This window comes from Lepisma saccharinum, chromosome 10, assembly GCF_977018435.1.
Source record: "Lepisma saccharinum chromosome 10, izLepSacc3.1, whole genome shotgun sequence".
Lineage (NCBI taxonomy): Eukaryota > Metazoa > Arthropoda > Insecta > Zygentoma > Lepismatidae > Lepisma > Lepisma saccharinum.
In genome coordinates this window covers 71,196-95,732 of record NC_139238.1, presented here as the reverse complement: position 1 = coordinate 95,732, position 24,537 = coordinate 71,196, and the positions used below count along the sequence as shown (strand labels likewise).

The following is a 24,537-nucleotide window of genomic DNA, read 5'->3' as shown; positions in this document are numbered from 1 at the left end:
ACGGATTGTGGATAAAGTTGTAGATAGGAAAGTTCCATCAGTCCAGATCCCTAGGGTGTCTCAGGTGGTAAAAGCTCTCAGTGAAAGTGAGTTGTTGGAAATAAAAAGGGAGTCCCCTTCAACCTCACGGCCGGTGGTTAATATTTCTTCTGAACATCAGAGTAGTAAGGCTTCGGTGGTAAATAATGTGCCCGTAGAAGTTATGGTTACGTTGCGATCTCTTGAGGAGTCGATGGATAGGGTTGATCAGGTTCTGGCCAGATGGGAACGGCGAAATACCGGTAATGGTCGTGACTTTGGCGAAAAGCAGAGTAAAGTTCAGGTAATTGATCGGGAAGTGCCGGATTTTGTGGGAAGGAAATTTGTAGATAAGGCTACGTCCACAGATGATTCCGATACCGTACCTGGTAGGTTGAGTAGTACAGTGAAGCCACTGGCGGGCATCAGCGATTCCTGTGCAGAATCTGCATCTGACACTGACAGACCGTGCAAAAAGAGTTTCGTTTCAAACAGGAGAGGTTATATTAAAACCAGGCATAAAAGGGCTAAGATCAGTAGGTTTCAGGGAACAGGAAATGATCAGGAAAAGTCGAAGTTAGGGAAGGTGGATCAAGTTGATCCTAGCATTAGTCTTGGTTTAGCTCGAGGGAAACAATTTAGTATCAAGCCTCAGGACTTATTAAAATTTCCCAAATTTAACGGCTTGATCACTGATATAACTCCCACTGAATTCCTTGAAGAGGTAGAGGAACTCTTGGAGTTGTATGGAGTTGACCAAGCTCAATATATAAATTATGTTCCAAAACTCCTAACAGAAAGTGCAAAACTTTGGTTTTCAGAAAAGAAGTCGCAACTGATTTCTTATGACCTATTCAAAACTGAGTTTATCGGTCATTACGAAAGCTCAAGGTGGCGAAGTTCCTGTCTAGCTAAGGTTCTGAGCTCACCGTATCAGAAAACATCTGAGGAGAGCGTGTTGCTTTACTTCTCCAGGAACTTCAAGTTATTGCGTTCCATCCAACCTAAGGCTGAGGAGTCCCATATTGTGGCTCAGCTTGGCATGCTTTTGCCGTACAAGTTAAGGGAACATTTCGTAATGAAAGACATATCGTCTTTTACAGAGGCTGTCCATGTTATCGAAAATTTTGAATCACTTAAGGATGCAGATGTCAAAAAGGAATGGGTTCTTCCCTCCAAAAGTAAAGGGATAAAAGGGGGAATAAACAAAGTAAGGGTTAAGTCGCCGAGTCCTGAAAATAAGGGTAATCTTGACTCTCGCTTCCCAAAGAGTTCACCCAGGGGTTCATGGAAAGATTCTCAGAATAGTCCGAAGACCAAACGGCACATTTCAGGCAGGGGTAATATGTCTAGCGAATCTTCGTTGGGAAACGAGGAGGAACTCACATCGTAGGAGGTGATGTGGGTTTGTTTGCGGGTAATCCTCCCAAGGATCATAGGCCTTCGACATATACGCGAGTTTGTAGGGAAGTAGAAGACAGTTATCGAGGAATGGATCCGATGTTTGAAGACAAGCTATTGATAGGAGACAGCTTGTCAGTCAGGTTAGCGCAAACAATTGGAAATTACAAAATCACGTTTGACGAAAGAGGCTGCCGAAAAATAGGTTTGGCGGTAAGTGGGCAAACCACTGGGCAATTGATTGACAGGCTTCGTTCATGTCCGAGGTTGCCGGACGCAGTGATTGTTTTGATAGGAACAAATGATATTCTTCAATTCAAATCGGTAGAGGCCATCACAGAGAACTTGTTGGAAATTTTGAAACTGTTGGGGGAGCGTACAAAAGAAATTAACTGGTTGACTTTGCCACCCTTGGCACGTATCATGCGGGACAAAGACTCAGGTATCTGGCGGAAATGGCAGGGAGTCAATGAATTTATAATGTTGTTTCATAATGGTGAAAACGTAAAGGTTCATGATATTGCTTCTCTGTTCTTTAATGATCAGGGAGCAATTAAGGGGAATTTGTATGAAGAATATTTGGGTAATCCTTCTCGTGGTAAGGTAGACAAGGTACATTGGAATAAGGATGGGATAACACAAGTTATGAATTTCCTTCAAAGAAAGGGAGTGTTCAAAAGTCTAGGTAAGGTGAACTCCATCTGTGGTACTCAGTTCGTGGTAGAGGCGGAGGTTCACACCATTGAGGAGTATCCTAGTGATAGTCGACAAATATTTAAGACGGAAAACCGTCAGAGGTCCCTTACCAATGGGCAGGGGGTGAGGGCGTAAGATTTCAGCCTGCCATATTATTTGTAAATATTGTTGACAGCAGTGAGGAGTGTGATTTAGATGATGCCATGAAATTAGTTACCCCAATCAATGCTGGTCCGCAAAGTGGTGCATCAGCTTTGATTGACGTTACTATTTTAGGAAGGCCATATGTAGCCCTCTGTGATAGCGGTGCTGAGGTCAGTCTCCTTGAATACAATACGTGGAGATCGGTTTCGTCTTTAAGTTCTAGGCCCAGGTTGGAGTCTGTCGCCAACATCAAGCTAGTGGACTACTCTGGCACAAAATCAAAATCAGTTGAGGGTATCACTAAGTTGTATATTAATTTGGGCGGTTATGAATTCTATGTTCAATTAGTTGTCGTAAAAAGGTTAAGTGTACCTATAATTTTAGGTTTAGATGTCATTTATGGTATTCAAGGGGAATTAAATTTTAACAATGATGCGTTCTTCTATCGAACTCCCAATGGTAGGGCACTCCTAAAATTTACTCCGCTTATTGAAACAGGCAGCATGGAGCAGGATGTGTCAGTTTCTAAGTTGGTATTAAAAGATGTAATTTCAGGGAACGATGGGGCTAATTTTGCTGAAAAGGTGAAGGACACACTGAATTTGAAGGTTAACCTAAGTTCACGTTTCATTGATATGATCCTTAATTTTGAACCGATGTTCTCAGAGAAACCGGGTTTATGTGGTGAGTATGTTCATCGAATGGAATTGGATACCAGCGTGCCAATAGTTGCTAGGAATTACCCAATACCTTTTGCATATAGGGATAAGGTCAGGGAACATTTAAGTCAAATGTTAGCATGGGGAGTAATTGAACTCTCAGTTTCTGAGTATCGTTCGCCCCTACTAGTCGTCCCGAAGCCAAATGGGGATATTAGACTGTGTGTGGATTTGAAAAAAATAAATCAACACGTCAAACCTATGCAACTAACGCCAATGAAAATCAATGATTTGCTGACGTCTTTCATTGGTTGTCAATTTTTCACATCGCTAGATTTGGGAAATGCTTACTGGCAGGTTCCGTTGCATAAAGATAGCAGAAAATATACAGCATTCGCATTCGAGGGGATCCTCTACCAATTTAAAAGGGTTGTATTTGGGTCGGTCAATGGTACGGCAGTGTTCGTCGACGTTATGAATCGGGTGCTTGGGTCATTCCTAGAATTCGTAGTGGTGTACGTGGATGACATCATTATTAAGTCAAAAGATTTTGAATCTCACCTCAGGCATGTTAGTCTGGTGCTTGAGAGATTGAAACGTGCAGGTTTCACTTTAAAATTAGAGAAATGCATGTTTGCGGTTACGGAATTTAAGTTCTTGGGGCATGTGGTCACGACAAAAGGGTTTAAAAAGGATCCCTCGTATGTTGAGAGCATCGTTAATTTGCGTAGACCGGAAAATTTGAAACAGCTTCAAAGAGTTTTAGGGTGTTTCAACTGGCTATCCAAATATATTCCCAATTACGCACTTGCAGCACAACCTCTCTAAGCATAAGTCTAAATGGCATTGGTCAGGGGAAGCGGAGGAAGCTTTTAAGCTCCTCAAGACTTTAGTCGTTCAAGAAGTAACGTTGAATTATCCGGATTTTGACCACAAATTATATATCCAAACGGATGCATCTTTAATTGGAATTGGTGGTTATTGTTACCAAATTGTGGATGGTAACATTAAGCCGTTAGGATTTGTTAGGAGATTGTTGAAGACGTACGAGAAGTCTTACACGTCCACAGAAATAGAGGTTCTTGCCATATTGTTTACGATAGAGAAATTTTCTACGTTTCTCAAAGGCAGACAATTTGTCGTGGTGTCAGACCACAAGTCGCTCACGTGGCTCGAATCGGCTCACTCTTGGAACTCTCGTTTAACGAGATGGTTCATACAAATTCAGCAATACTCATTCAGTGTGCATTATTACAAGGGGGCGGATAATGTTTTAGCGGACACACTTAGTCGAAATTTTCCAAACATTCCGGATTCTCAGTTCTTGGTGAACGTATCTACGGTTATGAAAGCTGCTCGAGAGTTGTTTACCAAAGAAGAATTGATAACTTTGCAGCACAAGGATATAGGTTTGCTGGAAATAATCAATCACCTACAAGGAGTAGTTCAAAAGATAAATGCTCGTTCTAGGTCCTGGAAACAAACTTACTGTTTGAATGGTGGCGTACTCTACATCAAAGACTTCCATGACAATTCACGTCACAGAATTTGCATTCCCGTAAACTTGATAGGAAAGGTCTTAATAGCTTGTCACGATGACATGGGGCACTTTGGAGTTGCCAAGACTCTTGCAATGATCTATCAGGCATTTTATTGGAAAGGCATGAAATCTGATATTAAGTCGTACATTAAAGATTCTGATATCTGCCAACGCACCAAACCTAATAAGCATCCGGCCAAGTTCGTTGCTAGGTCGCATGTCACAGACAAACCAGGCCAGTTGTTATTTATCGATTTGCAAGGTCCCTTTGCACTAGGACTAAGGCGTGAAAGATTTCTTTTTACCGTGTTGGATGCGGCCACGAGATATTTAGTAGCATATCCGGTCGTTAACAGTAATGCGGCCACAATTGTAAATAGATTAACCAAAGTATACTTTGTTCATTTAGGTGTACCACAAAAGATAATGTCTGATAACGGACCACAGTTCAAATCTAAAAATTTTCAGGATGTCATGAAAAGCTGGGGAGTACAACTCCTGTACACTCCTGTGTACCACCCGTGCTCAAATTTAGTGGAACGGTATCACTTGGAATTAAATCGGCTGATGAGGGTACTATGTATATCCAACCATGCCAAATGGCCAGAAAGGATTCCAGAAGCCCTTAACTTCCTCAATGGTTCAATCTCCTCTCAAACGGGTTATTCACCAGCTGAGTTGAGGCTAAACATGCAAAAGAGTTTGACAAAAATACCGTTGTTGGGAGTAGAAACTAATAAGCTCACGTGGGATGAAAAATTGGTTATGGCAAGTTTAGGCAGTATCAGCAAAAGGCGGGAAAGGTTGAAAGTACTTAACGCAAGACATGTCACTAATCCTGTAGTTGACGAAGGTAGATTGGTCTTTGTTAAAAATCAAGCGCAGAGTGATATAGGGGATAAAGTTATACGAAAATATTGCGAGCTCTTTGTCGGTCCTTACCTTTGCGTAAAAAACAACAAAGATTCTACACTGTCTTTGGTAGATTGTATTAATGGGGAGAAAATAGAGAACCAATCAATTGAAAATTGTAAAATATGGAATTGTTCCGAGGACAAGTTGATGGTATGGATGAAAAAGTTATCAGATTTGGGATTAGAGGATACGGAAAAATGGTTGCAGATGATGAGAGATAGCATCACCCAAGGTGTTGCCATTAAGGGCAATCAAGATGAGGTTGGGGGTAGTGAGGACTGAGGTTTGAAACGTTCTCCTGTGGGTGAAGTGAAATTTGTACCTGCGGCGGGTAAGGAACCAAGTAGGTGCAGTTCTGCGGCGCACCAGCACAAGAGATGTGGGCCTGAAATTTTCTTTCTTGGGTTTGCAAGGGATTTCCTGATCTTAAAATTTTGGGCATAAATGGCAAAGAAGGGTTACATATAGGGCACGCACGGAGTTCTTCCTTCCGGTAAGGAACAATTGTATTGTACATATTGTATTTATATCAAGATTTTATGAATGTAATCATGCGTGTGTATGTTTTAGGTGAATATGTCCTGACGAATGGTTAGGTCATCTGGTGTAAATGTAAAATATATATATTTGATGATGTACAATTGTCGAAAAGGGTTGAGCCCCTTGTTGGGCGCCAAATATGACGGTTATTGTCATATGGTATCATAATATTACAAGAATGTAATGAATGCTGAGAACATTTAAATATTTTACTAACGTCCGTAAACCGGTATATTACGAAGTTCAGAAAATAACGCTAGATGGCACTATTTGTAATTCATTATAAATTGCAAAATTCGTAACTCACATTGTACGTAAATGTTATTTCGAAGTTAAATTCTAAGTCATGGTATTGCAAGTGCCTTTATAACAAGTTTTAATTTCTGGTTGTTGAAGATCTGATTGTCATAAAATTTACCGCCAAAAACAGTTTGCTTTCGCTATGCACAAGGACATTTTGATGTGTCGGCGGCTGCACGTAAGGACAATTTGCAGTGATGGCGAAAACCTATAAAATTTACAGCGTAATATTCTCCATTATTGTGCTTGAATAAAATAACTATAATCAATTAAGTCTTTATTACATTAAGATTATTAATACATACATATATGAATATTTGTACTTAATATTATGTTCAGTAAAACTTCTTGTGTCACGCGGAAAACGTGATGTATAAAAAAGAAAGAGGGATGAGGGGAAGAAGAAGGGAGAAAGAAAAAGCAGGAAGGAGAAATAACGGAACCATGTGGGAAGGAATCCTCACTGATTAACTTACGGAAGATAAGTGTCCGACAGTGAAGGAAAGTACTGCACTTTGTACAACAGGAGATCGGCCGTTGGATCGAGCAATTGATGGAAGTAAGGTGATGCGATTAGGCAGTTCCATGACAAAGGTAGGGTGTGAAAAGGATCACATGACCCACCGTTTCAGGAGGTAAGCTGCAGCAGTTTAATCACTTTAATGAGCTCATGTTTATATACTCCAAAGGTAGATCTACCTAAAGTACGTTTCGAATAAAGCATGCTAGCATGTGTATCTAGTGTGGAAAATAAATCGAAAATTTAGCGTTCCGTATCTCGTGGTTGACAGCTAATGGCGGGCGATGCCGTTACATGTAAAAATGGAGTTTTCTCCAATAATTTGAACATGATCTGATACAATACATCCAGAGAACCTTGAATAAGTGCTTATCCTTATAATTTTAAATCTGGGTAATAATCAGACAAAAGGTATTTTATTGCATCTTAATTTTTGAAGGTCACATGTCGTAATGCAGGCATGTCGTCGGCAGAAAGACGAATTAGTGAAAATTTTGCATGGATAGTAAGAGATGTGCAATCACATGGAATTGTCTGTGTATAATTATCTGAGTTAATTATATAAACTTGACGAATTATAACCATGAATGAGTGTGAATAAATGTTTAATTATTTCGAAACTTCTATTTCATTCTATATATGCTTACACAAATCGGTATGTGATAATTGCATGTTAAGATATTTTCGTAGTGTGTGTTTTCTTTCAGAGGGAAGAACTTTGTGTGTCTTGCCAAAGTAACTCATATTATTTCATGCTTGTAATTGGTATGGCAATCAGCTAGGGAAAGGTCAGGTTGTTGGGTTACTACAAAATTTGGTATTCCGTTAGACAGGTTTGAACGGTATGGAAGTAGGCTGGATAAAACTTGTACACAGCATCACATACATTTGTACTAGCTCTGAATTTGATATCCAAGACTGAGTTATATGGTGGCTGACGGGCATACTCTTATTTGAATATTGATCTTATTGAGTAAACTTATATTATTCACATAAAAGGAATCCCTTTCGAGGTCAGTTGTCCTCCACAGTATATAACAAATCAGCGCTGCCGGCGTTACTAGGTAAGATTCGTGGGAGCTATCTGAAACATAAATTTGAAGTTGCTGTAATTTTGGTGTTGAGAGGATTGTTTGGATGCTCTCATGACGTGATTGGTGCAGGTGGCCCTCGCCTCTGATTACGGAGACATTAATTGGGTTCTGGACCATCGTACCATTATACCAAGTTCATACTAGCACGAAAACGTACACTGGTTTATGACGTAGCTAAAGTTCACCGTGCAAGAAGTCAAAAGAAACAAGTGGGCCAATCACGGCCACAATTAACTGTGGGGATATATATATATATATACATATATATTAATCTTCTCGTAATTTCACTTATTTCATAAAAGTTATGCTAAGAGAAGATAGTAACCAGAACTTTTCGCAGCGAACGGCAAGAAAGGTTATCTTATTCCCACTTTCACGGTCTAGAGATTGTTTGTACATACCTCCCCACGAATATTCACGCCACATAAAGCTGCATCGTCTTCCTTCAACTATGGGCACCTTACTCCTTTTAACACCTTCTCCCCATTCAGCGATCAGCGTGGCAGACTTCCATTCAATGGTCGTGGTTCGGATACTCTGTTGCCGACGAGGACTAGATGACGGGTGCCGTGCCTGATGCGGGCCGTTCGGAGCGGGCATGCGAGGTAGAGCACGAAGGACGAACTGAACTGTCTGGTGCAGCGGGATTGCGAGCAGGCATAAGCCGCAAAATTTCACCACCAGGGCCAGCACCAGAGAGCAATCGAGGGCATAACGCTCTCGATAGCCAAAATTGACCTTGCAATTTTTAATTATGTAAGGTTTGTAAACACACAAAAGGGACAAACGTTACAAATACCCCCAACAAGCGAAAATCAATATCCCCACCAATACAAATAAGGCAAAGCACTGTTGCCAAGAATCTAAACGTGCCAATATATGTCCCTTATAGGTCAAACACATTAAATGTCCAAAATATATTAAGCTATTAACACAAACTCCAAAAACTATCAATACACCCTAGTGACATGCACATAATCAAAACCACAGATCAGAGACTAACTCTGATAAATTCAGAATGACATATTAAGTCTTTATAAAACAATGCTGTTGTCGTTGATCACATAGTTCACAGGACATCGTGTACGCCTCCCGGTCGATACACCTAGATTCCTGACCACTGTCGACACTGCTTGTAGAAAACGATCACACCACTGAATTATGTCACCTACATGGTCATAGCAATAGAGATGAAACATATGGCTACGCTGAATGTAATGAGGTTGTTAACCATAGTCTTTTCCAAAAGCGTACTCGTAGCACATCCATCCTCGCAGAAGTAAAAAACATAGAAAAAAAGGAAACACAAGAATAAAAGAAACGAGAAAAGTGAGAAGGAAGATATAAGAAATAGGAAAGGAGAGGAGGAAGATTACTACGAAAAGGAAAAGGAAGGTAGCACTATTACAAACAGATGCAAAATCGGGGATAACCATAGGATACATGACATAAACAGTGTCAACTTTCAATAAAGCCTAATAAGCAATATTACCAAATATTTCAAGAAGGGTATGTATAACCCAACCGTAATGACAAAAAAACTGATTTTAAAAATTAATACATTGATATAAATAATACACTTGCAAATATATATATATATAAAAAGAAATACATGATATATATACAATGGCAATGTAAGAATAAGAGCCAGGAATTACGCTGGACAAGGTAAGCATCACCATATAACAATATCAAAAGGAATAGAGAAGAACTCTATGATGAACGGTTTTCAGGGGAAGACTGAAACGTAACTGCAACCTCAGAATCCGATAAGTCAACCGGTTGGGGATCAGCTTCCATTTCCCGAATGATGTATGGTATGACGTGAGAGACGTGTGCCTTTCGGACCAAATCTCTGTAAGGGGGGTCAAGATATACTGCAAAGCCCTCAACAAAACCGACTCGACGTCGAGCAATTGCAAGGAAACAATTTTATGAAGTCTAAGTAAAAAGGTAAATAAGAGAGAGACATCTTGTCCATGCAACAATGGCACATCTTGAAAAAGAAATTTAAAAGCATTAAAGCGTATAAGGTCGCGCACAGGCGTTTGTGGCTGAGGCAACAATAAAGCACTTACAAAATCCAAGGTTGAAGGGGAGGGTGGAGGTAAAGGGGACGGAGCATAGGGAGGAGGAATATTGAATGTCATACTGCTAGCACGAAAGAAAAAGGAAATTTGTAAATATGTGAACACCCGGTATAAAAAAAACAGAAAAGAAAAAAAAAACAAATGCACGAAGGGAAAAGGGCAATGATTAATTAAAGGGTTACCATAGCCAAAAAGGCAAAGCTGTAAGGTAAAAAAAACCTCGAGAAAAAAGGGGGGATTAATGGGGGGGGAAAAAAAATTGTTGCAATTATTACAAAAAAAAAATATAAAGTTAATTGTTGGATCAAAAAGAAACCAAAGCTCTGCTGCCAAAAATTGTGACGTGGGAGAGGGACTATGTGAGGTTGCACGCGGTAATTAACTGGAAGCGGCTCATGGCAACTCACTCTCAAAAAAAAAAAGGTTTTAAGACCCGCTATTCACGTTACAAGTTGTATTCCTCCCCTTTCTGCGTCGTACTTCCCGCACAAGACGCAGGAGTTTACGGGCGACGAGTACAAGAAGCACGAGACAAGAAAGGAAGGAGCCCTGAAAACAAAAGAAAATTTCGTGCATCGCACAACGAGCACGAAAAGTTTCGAAGGGACCAACAGCGAATAGCAAAATTAGCCTTCTTTGCTGTAATCGAAATCACTACTGGAATTCGTCCAACGTAACCTCCTTTCTCATTCTTGTAACTACGTTAACTTACTCTGATAATGCAAAGATTAACCACACATTTACATCCATCCTTTGTTTCGTTAAATTTAGGCTTATTTGATAACCTTTTCTTTACCATGCAATTCTTATGCTTAGAATGCGATACCAGAAATTAAGATACCACACAATTCAATTAACAAATATAATTGTATTCGTGATTGTTACTAAATACATTATTGAATACTGCTAACAAGCCCATAATATATATATATTGGGAATAATTTCATAATTTTAACAACACATCAATCACTTAACAGATTGGGCGACCAGCGCTCCATTTTACCATGTTACATAAATTCCCCATTCAATTTTAACAATCAAGCAAAATTTTAAATGTACGCGTCCGCTTAACAATCTTATTCCTTTACCTACGGACACCATACATGAATTTACATGCGGAAGTATTTATCTCTCAAGAACGGGCAAGAACGTCCCGTTCTTCCTTTTACTCAATCAAACTATAAGACCAAAACGATCTTTATTTTAAGTTGCTCACCGTACTTTACTTTTATGCCTTTCTTTTTTTGTCAATTTCTTAGTGCATCATTAGTGCTACCTCAAAAAGGGACGGTATTGCAATTGGGATACATAAAGGCAAACTAAAGAACAAGGGGACCGCGATTATTCCATGTCCTTTTGTTTTAGTCGAGACTGGCACGAAGAAGCTCGCATTTAACGTCGGATGAAACAAAGCTAGTCCCACTTAGAACAATGAGTTCCACCAAAGGTTCAAGTCACAACTTTTACCAAAATCACACTTTATCAAAAAAAGGCTTCTTAACAAATGCCCGCACGCACTCTTCTTTTTTTTTGTGTATTTTCCACAAACGCAGATTTTTCCAAAAAAGGGGGGGGGGGGTTGCACAAGTTATACCAAGTTCATACTAGCATGAAAACGTACACTGGTTTATGACGTAGCAAAAGTTCACCATGCAAGAAGTCAAAAGAAACAAGTGGGCCAATCACGGGCACAATTAACTGTGGGGATATATATATATATATACATATATATTAATCTTCTCGTAATTTCACTTATTTCATAAAAGTTATGCTAAGAGAAGATAGTAACCAGAACTTTTCGCAGTGAACGGCAAGAAAGGTTATCTTATTCCCACTTTCACGGTCTAGAGATTGTTTGTACATACCTCCCCACGAATATTCACGCCACATAAAGCTGCATCGTCTTCCTTCAACTATGGGCACCTTACTCCTTTTAACACCTTCTCCCCATTCAGCGATCAGCGTGGCAGACTTCCATTCAATGGTCGTGGTTCGGGTACTCTCTTGCCGACGAGGACTAGATGACGGGCGCCGTGCCTGATGTGGGCCGTTCGGAGCGGGCGTGCGAGGTAGAGCACGAAGGACGAACTGAACTGTCTGGTGCAGCGGATTGCGAGCAGGCATAAGCCGCAAAATTTCACCTCCAGGGGCAGCACGAGAGAGCAATCGAGGGCGTAACGCTCTCGATAGCCAAAATTGACCTTGCAATTTTTAATTATGTAAGGTTTGTAAACACACAAAAGGGACAAACGTTACATATATAATCCAATTCTGAAGACATAAATTATCTTGGATCCTAAGTGAATCTGTATATATTCAGTCCCAGCTAGCTTCTGCGCATAATGAGGGCTCCTTTTTGTTCATAATTTCTGCATTGATTCTGCTGGGAAACTGTGGCGAGGAGCAATCTGTTTGCCCGGTGATGTCATGCTTTCGTCAAGGACCACATGATCAGGCATGGCTCCAGCCTTCTCCTTCTAATAGTCTTGGGTTAGTACACTTGAGCTATGCAAGCAAGTTGCCATGTGCAGGTTGAAATCATCAAGGTGTATGATACAAAATTATCTGGTAAGTATGTAGAGAGATGGTGAGAATGTTTTCAAGTGGAAGCATATCCTCCATTCCATGGAGTTGGGATTGTGGATACTATAGGGATTTTTTCATCACGCTTAAAGGTTTCCAAAGGTCTGCCTGCCAGCAGATAATCATCTTCATTGGCATACACAGGTGGGAGCTGATGGTGCTTAAACAAACCACCTCTGAAATTTTAAGATCAAAATTTTAAACTGAAAGCAGTAAAGAACTTGGGGGAACGAAAGTGACACACCCAGTTACCATTTTTGTCTCTAAACAACTTCGAAAATAAAGGTTAAAATTAAAATGGTCATGAAGTAATGGTATGTAATTTTATAATTCCATCCTCGCTGCAAAAAGTAATCGTGTGTATACTAGTGACCATCTTACTTTATTTTTTCTATATTAGTATGTTTATTGTCATGAAATCATGTTTCTAATATTTTTTCTATATTAGTATGTTTCTTGTCATGAAATCATGTTTCTAATGATGAGCTGATTGTGATGATTTTGCTCAGACATAAAGTTATGGGTGTCTTCTACTGGTGCTCCTCCTCCAAAGCGTGTGTGGGATGGTACATCAGTTGATAGAGTACTTGAAGCAACTACTTGGAGATTTTGTAAGGAGTGGTACCCTATGTGGAGCTTTGCTTTAATTAATTTTAATTTATGTTTCTGCTTTCCCCCCTAATATGTGAGATGTATAAAAAAGGAAAGTTAAAAATTGTACTTACGTATGTGAGTATAGTGCTGTTATTGTAGAACGACATTTCAGAGATTGACTATCTCTTTCCTCAGGTTCATATAAAAAACTAAGTACTTGGCATAGTACTGCATCAAAAATTTAATATGAGGATTGTGGTTAAGGGTTGGTTAGGATACAATTAAAATATTAAGTTTTTGCAATTAGAAGTACGTAAAAACCAAGTCGTTCCCTAAAAAAACTTGTACAGTAGACCTATTCACAGGTAAAAAAGTTAAAAAAGTTAAAAATCTAAAAACCCTGCATGAATCACAATGCAACCTGCAGGTTTGGCCTTTCCTACCCAACTGTGCTTCTCAATCCACATGAAGGTCAATTCTCCACAAATGTTTCCCCTCCCCTTAATTTTTCTCATTTCCCCTTATTACGTCACAAATCCAACGTAAATTCACGTTCCTCTCTTGCAGCTTGCATAACTTCCGGAGTGACGTGGAAACCGATATTGGGTTCAATCTTCCAGGCTTTGTCCCATTTTTTGAGGAAATTGATCCACCCTTCTTCCAAATTTCCTTCGTCCCTATTAAGATTATTCTTCCCCCCCCCCTACAAATATTCGCTGTTTCATACACGTTTCTTCCTAATTTCCTCCCCTCTTTTCTGTTGAAAAACAGAAGGGGGTTTATCGAATAGAATGCCAATGCGGGAAGGAGTACATAGGACAAACGGGCCGAAATATGGGTAAAAGATGGAGCGAGCATGAAAAGGACATAAGGGAAAAAGTTCCCAAAACAGGTCTCTCAGAACACAGTTTGGAAAGTGGGCATAGAATCGCAAAAAAAGAGATAATCAGAAAAGAGGGTAGGAAATTAGGAAGAAACGTGTATGAAACAGCAAATATTTGTAGGGGGGGGAAGAATAATCTTAATAGGGACGAAGGAAATTTGGAAGAAGGGTGGATCAATTTCCTCAAAAAATGGGACAAAGCCTGGAAGATTGAACCCAATATCGGTTTCCACGTCACTCCGGAAGTTATGAAGCTGCAAGAGAGGAACGTGAATTTACGTTGGATTTGTGACGTAATAAGGGGAAACGAGAAAAATTAAGGGGAGGGGAAACATTTGTGGAGAATTGACCTTCATGTGGATTGAGAAGCACAGTTGGGTAGGAAAGGCCAAACCTGCAGGTTGCATTGTGATTCATGCAGGTTTTTTAGATTTTTAACTTTTTTAACTTTTTTACCTGTGAATAGGTCTACTGTACAAGTTTTTTTAGGGAACGACTTGGTTTTTACATACTTCTAATTGCAAAAACTTAATATTTTAAATGTATCCTAACCAAGCCTTAACCACAATCCTCATATTACATTTTTGACGCAGTACTATGCCAAGTACTTAGTTTTTTATACGAACCTGAAGAAAGAGATAGTCAATCTCTGAAACGTCGTTCTACAATAAGAGCACTATACTCACATACGTAAGTACAATTTTTAACTTTCCTTTTTTATATTCTGGATTTGTGAGTAACACGCGACTAATCTACAAAATGCTATATGTGAGGTGTGTGAGTAATGTGGATAGTCTTATTTATTAGGAGAAGGGACGGAGCACAGACTGAATTAGAAAACATCAAGTGTCTATTTCCCTCTGACACTACATGGGAACGTTTCTACATTCCATGCTAAGGCTGGCTATACCTGCTAAGCACTCCCCCCCCAAAAAAAAAAAAAAAATTTGCACTCATTCTTGTTGTTCAGTGTATGCGATACTTAACATCTGTTCTCTTTGTAGGAATAGTGATTTTTGTGAAGTTGTATTGGAGAAAGAAGGAAAAGCTGTACTTCGGTTTGCGATTGCAAATGGTTTCAGAAATATCCAGAATCTTATCCAGAAGCTAAAAAGAGGAAAGTGTCCATATGATTATGTAGAAGTAATGGCATGTCCTTCAGGTGAGAGTTTGTAAAGATTTTTCAACAATTTTACACAAATCGTTAAGAGTATTCTTAACAAAGTATTAATCAACAGTAAAAAAAGTACATTTTGACAGAGTACCTCTTTGCTTATCTTAGTTTTCCTTTTGCCGGTATTGATTGAACCTATGAGAGACTTGTAATTTTACTATTAACCTGGTGCACTATCGAACTACTTCCCAGCACCCTCGGAATTCTATACTACTTTTTGCTCCATTTAAGTCACTACCATATTTATGCAATTCACCCATGCAAAATAATCTCATTTTTGTTCTTTGGATTGCATGGGGTGGGGAGTTGTTGTGCCTGAAACAGACCAGAAACTGATATCTTTCAAACTGTGTCAAACAGGTTGCTGACTCCACACCTCCCAGTCTTTCGTAGACAATACAAACAAAGCTGAAAAAAGGAAGATGGGGTAAAATATGCTTTACGAGGTCTAGTAGCACCAAAACAAGATGTGAAGTGGCAAAAAGTTATTAGGGAAAGTTTTGTCTCGATGCTGCCAGATTTTGTCAATGGTTCACTGGAAATCATGATGAATGGGGGGGAGAGGGATTAATAATCATGTTGGTTTTAATGTAGAATTTTACGAAGTATGGAAGTTTTTTTTTCAAATATAAGATGACCCTGTCTGTTCCAATAAAAAATTGCAAATGTTCCTTGAAAAATGCAAATGTATGAGATACTTACTTACCTGAAGGGGGGGGGGGGGAGTGTGCGGAGGCTGACAATTACAAGAACCAATTATTGCATGAGTCTCACATACACACACACAAGAAAAGTATATTAATATTGCATCAATGCTTTTTATGTTTTTATAGGAAATTATAACAATTAACAATTGTGCACTGTCACTGCTATGAGTGTCATATCGGAACACACATCCCAAGGGGGTGCAGCTGATAGGCCCACCATGTGAATTTTTTCCTCCTACATAAGTTACTTTATGATTTTATGAAGAAAAGTGATACATAAATATTGGGAACAATTTAATTTATTTTCAACTTTTAATAAAAATGTTCACAGTAGAAAAACAAAAAACTCAATATGCTGACCAAGGCAGAATTTATTTTATGTTAAAACATGAACTAAACATAACGTTTCAACCTTCTAACAAAGTCTTCATCAGACTCTGTACCAAGTACAAATGAAACAAGTTACAAAACAGGAAGATATACACAAAAATCACTCCCCACCAGACACAAGATTATTAGAAAGTTGTTTATCTGGAACATTCCTTTCCAGGTGTTCCAGAACTATTATTTCAGCTGACAGGCAATTTAGATAAACATTTCCTTATCCTTTCTTTCTTCTTCTCTCCTCTTTCGCTCTTGTCCTTTCCACTCTTTCTAACACCTTATTTCATTTTTATCTTCAGTCCCCCATTCCAGTTCATTGTCTCTTCTTCCCCTTTCTTCTCTATTTCCTTGGCACCTTCCATTTTCTCACTAGTACTCTCTTCTCCCTTCCTATCTGCTTAGTCTCATCCCACTCTATGTCATGTCCTGTTTCTCTTGTGTGCTTCATCAGAGTCTGATGAAGACCTTGCTAGAAGGTTGAAACATTACGTTTAGTTTATGTTTTAACATAAAATAAATTCTGCCTTGGTCAACATATTGAGTTTTTCATATAATGGTGTTATAGAAAAAAACTAAAAACAAGAGGTAGTGGGCCTGGCAGCATCCCCCCCTCCTTGGGTAAGCTAGGGTTAATCTATCTAACTAATGGGTTTTCCATTTCGACATTTACTTTTCCAAACCATGTCATATCATAAAAATAATAACAATGTGGTGCAATATTGCACTCAATTACAGACACTATGTATCCGATATATGGAGCAGAGACTTGGACAGTGACAGAGAGACAAAAGAAAGATGCAGGCAGTGGAGATGAAATTTGTAAGGAGTATATTGGGGAAGACTAGAAGGGATAGAATAAGGAATGAGGATATACAACAAACAGTGGGGGTGTGAAGCTTCAGGCACAGATGAGATGGTTCGGACACATGAAGAGGGTGGGTGCAGAAAGACTGCCAGTAAGAGCTTACAATGCACAAGGAGTGGGAGTAAGGCAAAGGGGAGACCAAGATGGTGGGATAGTGGAGAATGTTAGGAGAAGAGGAAAATATTCGAACAGTATGGAAGAGAGGAGTGGTGGAAGGCCAGGAAAATTTGGAGAGGTTTGACTTCTATGCCAACCTAGCCAGAAGCAGGAAAAGGTTAATGATGATGATGATGTATCAGATAGATTACGTTACTGATAGAATTGATAAATCATAACATAACATAACCGACTGCCAGTCTCCCTCCCACAATCCTACCTAGAGGTGTGGAGATCTTCAGCCGGTAATGGGATAACGTGGGGTCAGCACGTTGAACCCTCAGCCGTTAGGAGATTTCCCAGACCGCATTATGCTACTCACTCATAGCTCCCCAATTTCCTCACAATGGTGGTTTGCAACGGGTCCTATACACAGGCTGAAAATGCAGGGGGACTTGAACCCATGCCGTCCCACAGTCTGACTCCTTAGACTGCACGGCCATGGATGAAGACTAGAATTGATAAATTATATTCTTATATTGGTCAACAGTACCGATAGAGTACCAGTTAATCTGTCCCATTCCTAATGATAGTAAAGATGGGGAAATGGGGATGCCATGTTAAAATAAATTTTATAATAGTAATGTACTGGATATATTAGTACTCTGGTCAAAATATCATGGTCGCGGACTAGCAATGCAGTTTGGAGCTACATAGTACTTGCTACTTGTAAATAGGTTAAAGGTAATGAAAAGAGTAACTGAATCCAGCAAATAAGAACCCTCGTAACTAACTTTTCATGAACTGAATTAGTCAACACTAGAACGAACAAATATTGAGGGCAACTCTTCCAAATGTCTAACTCACCATATCCAGCCTTCATGCACAAGTTTTCCACCTAAAGGAAAACTCTTGATTAATACACATGAGTTACTTTACACTGTGAAGGTGCTTATGTTGAAATTTAACCCTGTATTATTTAACAAGTTTTATTTAAACGAAAAGAAAAACAAACTGTATGCAACAAACCAAAATACTGCCTTGGCCATGCCCAGTGGCCTTCATATGCTATTTCGTATTACAAATGAGAATAAATAAATACCAGTTTCATCCAGCTTATTTAGCTTGGGTAATCACGCACTTGTTATCAAAAGTCATTGGCCGTACATATTTTCCAACCGTTGATTCCCTTGCTGTAACTTGTCTTCTATTTACCAGAACATATGAATGAGAGTACCAACACGTTAAACGAGACGTCGTTCTCTGCATTCTTATTAATATAACTTGCTCCCCAAACGAAGTTCAGGAGATGGCAAACCAGTTCACCATAATTTTTTCATGCTGGAAGTTGCATGCTACTAGTGTGTGGAGGTCTTCCTGAATCCTGTGCCACACTTCTTACCTAATGTGGACATCACCATCAGTCTGTCCTTACCTCTGTGAAACACTAATTTTCACTTTCGTGCTTTTTCGCAATCTTCTCGAGGTTATGAACTACAAACCTCAAAGTCACTGATTCTCGCACATTCTCCAAAATCTGTTTTTTTAGTCCGAAAAAGGTTGAATTTTGAAGGTTAACTTTTACCCCAAATATTACGTTCTTTTCTTTTTAGATGCCATTCCCAGAAGCCCTTTTTTCTCCTTCCGCGTTCCTCTTCCTTCACACGCGTCACTGATAAAATTGTCAAAACTGACCCAATGGTCATGACACTTACTACTAGCACATAATATGTGTGTGAGTCACAGCTGAATACTATAAATAAGCTAAAGGAAAACAAACACACCAACTAATTATCGAAGCAGGATGCACTAAATATTTGTAACCAGCAACCAAACTTGTTTTTTCTTCGACCCCTTTTCTTTCCGCAGTAAGCCTCGTTCCGCAATCAATGACCACAAGAGTAGGCTGATTCCGTTCCAAGTCAACCCCCTTATTCTATGAAATTTTTGCTTAAATTTAAAAATGCTTAGCTCAAGATAAGGATAATTTTGAAGAATATACAAACAATGGCCAAAAGTGCACAGCGCTGCATTCTGCATCAATTAAATATGATAATATTACTCCGTGCCGAATTCTGGCACAAATAGATATACATTAATTGAACCCCCGGAACGAGCATAATATCTCTCGCACCACTTCCCAGTTCCTAACTGCACAACAAATGTACAGTTGCAGCAAGTATAGAAAAATACTTATAGGTTGTTTCTATCGGCCTGATAGGCGGAGTCCCAAAGAACTCTTGGAGTGTTATGATTCCACTTTGGTAGCTCTTTCCAGCCACGAAGTTATTTTTTGGGGGGATTTTAATATGCACATAAAGTGGAATAATCCTGTAAATGGCATACCAACCACTGGAGATGAAGACTGGTTCATAGACAATTTTATTCATGGACTGGGTCTTCTTCAACACAACATGTACAATACGAGAGAAGATAAAAACCTTGACTTCATATTGTCCTCATTTGAAACCTGTGACGTCACACCCTCTTTGAATCTGCTTGAGTCGGACCACGAGTCACTGTGCACTATCTTCGAAATCCCGGTGAAAGCGGGAGGCTCCCCTCCTGCGCCCCCCAGGCTTAAGATTCCGCTGTGGAAGAAAATGCCGTGGGACGCCGTCTGTCGAGCTATTGACCTTTTCAACTGGAACCTGCTTTCCGAAGGGACCGTGGCTGAGGCTGTTGAACTGTTTACGGACGTGATGCATGCACTAATTCAGGACTATGTGCCACATAAAACAATGAAAAGTAAAAAGTTCCCCCCTTGGTTTGATATAGAGTTGCAGCATCAGTTACATAACAAAAAGAGAGCATGGCAGCTGTGGAAAAGTTTCCCCAATCCCCCCCCCCCACACACACACACAACACTTTCAAAGCACTTCGTAAGCATAGCAAAGACCTTATGAAACAGAAATACACAGAATATGTAAACACAGTCACAAATGAACTCCATATTAATCCGAAGAGATTCTGGACATTGATAAATTCATGGAGACAAACCAAACACATCCCTTTGGAAGTAACACATTGATAAATTCATGGAGACAAACCAAACACATCCCTTTGGAAGTAACACACAATGGCATTTCAGCTGTTGGTAATGATATAGCTGAACTATTCAATCAAACATTCCAAAAAAAAATTGTTTCGAATGATGTTTTAGATCACTCGCTATCAAATCTATCTGTTGTATCCCTCATTCTACCGTCTTTACAGAACCTGGTGAAGTCTTGCACTTCCTTACATCCTTTTCTTCTCACCGAGCATCTGGACCAGACAATATTCCTACTATATTCCTTCAAAAAACAGCTCACTCACTAGCCACTCTTGCAATATTATACAATAGGTGCTTCTCAGAAGGCTGCTTTCCCACTCAATGGAAGAAAGCAAATATCATTCCCATTTTTAAATCTGGCAATGCAAACGATACTACATGCTACAGGCCCATTTCTCTCCTCTCCACACTTGCTATTGTCTGTGAAAAAATTTAAAAAATAGACTTCTGAAATTCACATCCCCTTACGTTAACCCAGCACAACACGGCTTTCTTCTAAATTCTTCATGCCTTACCAATCTGTCTTCTATGCAATCCTATGCCATAAACGCAATTACTAATCGTAATCAGTTGGATGTTGTGTACTTTGATCTGTCCATAGCTTTTGATTCAGTGGATCACCATTATTTACTGCATAAATTAACTGACAGATTTAATATAACTGGAAACACGTTAAAAATATTGAAAGACTATCTAAGTAATAGAGAACAACGTGTTATACTTCCTGGAACTCATTCTAACTGGCTTCCTGTTATATCTGGTGTGCCACAAGGCAGCGTTCTTTGCCCTCTGTTATTTGTATTATATCTGGATGATCTCGCAGACCTCTTTAATTCTCCCATCTCAAGCACAATTCTAATGTTCGCTGATGATAGCAAGATTATGAGAGAAATTAAACAGCCATCAGACATGCAATTTCTCCAAAATGACATCAACAAATTTTCTGAATGGTGTAAGCGATGGAAACTGTCCATAAACTCTTTGAAATGCTCTTACATAACAATTTCATTGAAGCAAAACATTCTTGAAGGTAATTATACACTCACCAACATCCCTCTAGCAAAAGAAGCACAACACCGAGATCTAGGTATCCTCATAGATTGTAAACTAACTTTCGATAATCACATATCAACCATCACAAAAAAGGCAATGCGTATGTTAGGCTTACTTTACAGATTCACTGAAATCCAGAACCCTAAAGCACTTTCCATTTACTTCAAAACTTTTGTGTCCTCCATTCCAGAATACTGTTCACCCATCTGGAACATGGCTGCCTCTTCTCATACCTTCAAAATCGAGCATATTCTCAGCTTTTTCCTCTCCATCATTCGATATAGAGTGCCGGCCCTGAGATACCTAAGAGAGATCTGCTTGTAAACTTAAACATAAATACTTCAGAATCACGTAGATACGTTGCAGATATGAAATTACTACACAAGATCGTTAATGGAAACCTAAGATGTAGCATCCCACTCCACGAACTCTTCCTCAAGAGTGCCCAGACATAAAACACAGAGCAAGGAGACTTTCCACACTGCAACTCCCAGACTATCACTCATACAACGTTCATTATTCTGTAGGCTACCGAACCAATTCAATATCATCTCAAACCAAGTAAATATTTTCAGTTCATATTCGTCTTTTATCACCAACTTAGAAAAAATTGTACATACGTAATGAATTGTGAAAGTAATCTGTTTACCTTGGTACTGTCTTGGCTTGTTTATGTTTATATTTATGTTTATTTTTTATTTATTTTATTTTATCTTGTTTCGTGTGTTTTTTTTAACACTAGGGTACTCTTTTACTGTTGTGTCTTTCCGGTTTAAAATGGCTTCTGCTGTACTGGAAATTGCAATAAATAAATAAATAAATAAATTACTGCTACAGGGCCAATGACGGTTTCATCATAAAAACTTGTGCATTCTGGAAAAATCAGGGTTCCTACATGAGGTCTAAATGTAAGTTTGATACACTGCTTTTCTTGCAAGTGCCTTACACAATTTTTCTCTCAAGATGTATCTAATGATATTCAATTGAAGTTTATATGACCTGTCAAAGATGAATATTTCTTCTTTTTTTAAACTATCATATCAATTTTCCTTGTCAGTACAAAATGACAGTTCAGCTACATTTTTTTTCCGTACATCAAAGGTATATTTGAAAACCATGTGTCTCGAAAGTTCCCTTACAGAAAGGCTTACATGCAAGAAAGGTTGCTGTCAGCTAAATGTTAAATGCATAATATTTTTTGTGATGTTTTCAATGCTTTTTCTCTTTTTTGTATGAATCCACTTCATGAATCTGTTTTTCCTTCTTTATTTATATTTTTCTTCTTTGCTCTTATTCATGACTTCCACACAGGTTGTTTGAATGGAGGTGCTCAGGTACGCCCTTCAAGTGGAGTGACGTCAAAGGAGTTAATTGTGCAACTAGAAGAAATGCATAAAAGTTTACAGAAGCAGATGCCGGAAGACAATTCTGTGGTACACCAGCTGTACTCCTCTTGGCTAGAAGGCATAGGCAGTGATAAGTCAAGGACTTTTTTACACACAAGCTATCATGCTGTAGAAAAAATGGCTACTGCTTTGAACATTAAGTGGTAACAACTGATTTTGTATAGTCTTAATACTGTGTAAATAATGTATCTGTGATTAAATAACTCGCTGATTCTTTACGTAATTGGAATTAATCACTACAAAATCTCAATTGTTGGCAATGATAAAACAAAAGAGCAGTACTGTTGACAAAATAAATTATAATAATTTTGATTATTTTTTTAACAACTAACAATAATAACTTGTGGAAATAAAAGAAGGAAAACTATAAGATATAGGCTACTCCATGTGAAAGCAACCAGTCATTAAATTATTAAATTTTTAAATTATTTGAGTCTGTGGTGGCTCATGGCTCCGAACATTGGTGATTGCAGTGATAAAATTAATGTGTGTGTGTGTGTCTATGTAACAAATGAGAAGGAAATAGCAATCATTTAAACTGGAAAAGTTTAAAGTTGCATGCCTGCAGGCTGCATCTTCAAGTTTGGCGGAAACTGAAGTAAGTGTTCGACCTGCAGAGTTGCAAGCTCCAGGGTGAAGATATACGACATGGAAAAGCATGGTTCTCTAACCAGGCAGTGAGCAGTGGGTTGTGTGGTAAGTGTGGGATGAAAATGTGAGAAAAGAGGTTTGGGAGGGATGGAAATGGGGGTTGGTTCAGGAAGTTCCTGTGTGGCCTTATTTCCAGGGATGTGGTTTCATCCAGCTTTTCCGTACTGAGATGGTGGATTGGGATTGCTGCATGGAAGAAATCATTAAAAGGGGGTGCCAACAGTGAAGTTCAGGTTTTGGGTCAAGAAAAGGTTGAGGGCTGTGGATGTTTACCCCAGGTAAAATCCACCACAGATATTGCAGATATAGATGAAGTTTGAGGTGTGAAAGGTTCCTTTTGGGTGGACAGTAATTTTGACCATGGTAGAAGTGTGGGAGGTGATGAGAATTGGACAGGTTTTTGCACCTTGTGATCAGGAGTGGGGTGAAGGGGTATTGTGCATCAGGATATTTGTGGAGGTTGGTGGGCACTTGAAACCAACTCTGGGCTTGACTGGAAATCGCCAGCTCAAATATTTTTTTTTTCCTGAAGTCAAATGACCACAGAACAAAACGCTGTGTTATTTTCTTCAAGATTTGTGGCTAACATTGTTCTCCTGTGTAGTGCTCACGACCTTGACAGCTGTGTAGTTTCTTAGTCTTGCATAGTGTTTCCAATTCAATATCATGTTTTTTAAGTAAAAAGAGTGACCTGTGCAATTCCAGCCCCTCCCGAGAAAATATCTTGCATACTCAGCGTATATAGCATTGTTACCACAATCATAAATCTAATACATGGAACAAACTGCCAGCCTGAAGACAAGGGAGAAGCAATCCACTTTAGACAATATCCTATTTAGGAAACTATGATAAATCCAAAGATAACATTTTGTGTAATAGAATCTCCGTGAAATGCTAATTTATTATAACATAAATTATTCTCAACTTAGTAGCAAATAGTTTCAAATACAATACTTAGCCATTTTACCTTGGAATGAACCAGCAAAGGGAAATAACAACATGATGGAAAGTTACATATGCAAGAGTAGCTCACAAATTCTTTTGCATAAACTTTCTAAAATTATACTTGATTTTTTTTTTTTTAAAAAAAAATGCTTTGACAATTTTTCTTAGCTTAGGCACTCATTTTCATTGGAAATTAGAACCGGCTTTCATGGCAGACTGGTTAG

At 38.9% G+C, this 24,537-nt stretch overlaps 1 protein-coding gene across 1 annotated transcript in view; it reads left to right on the top strand.

Annotated features, from left to right (window-relative positions):
- The window catches only part of LOC145993727 (putative cytosolic Fe-S cluster assembly factor GJ13047), an 82,868-nt gene extending 59,933 nt beyond the window's left edge, over window positions 1-22,935 (top strand). The window contains exons 8-9 of the mRNA XM_083129463.1: window positions 14,982-15,139; window positions 22,623-22,935. Of these exons, the coding sequence (XP_082985589.1) occupies window positions 14,982-15,139; window positions 22,623-22,864 (400 nt within the window). The 3' untranslated portion in view covers window positions 22,865-22,935. The remainder of the gene's footprint in view (window positions 1-14,981; window positions 15,140-22,622) is intronic.
- Window positions 22,936-24,537: the final 1,602 nt, after the last annotated feature.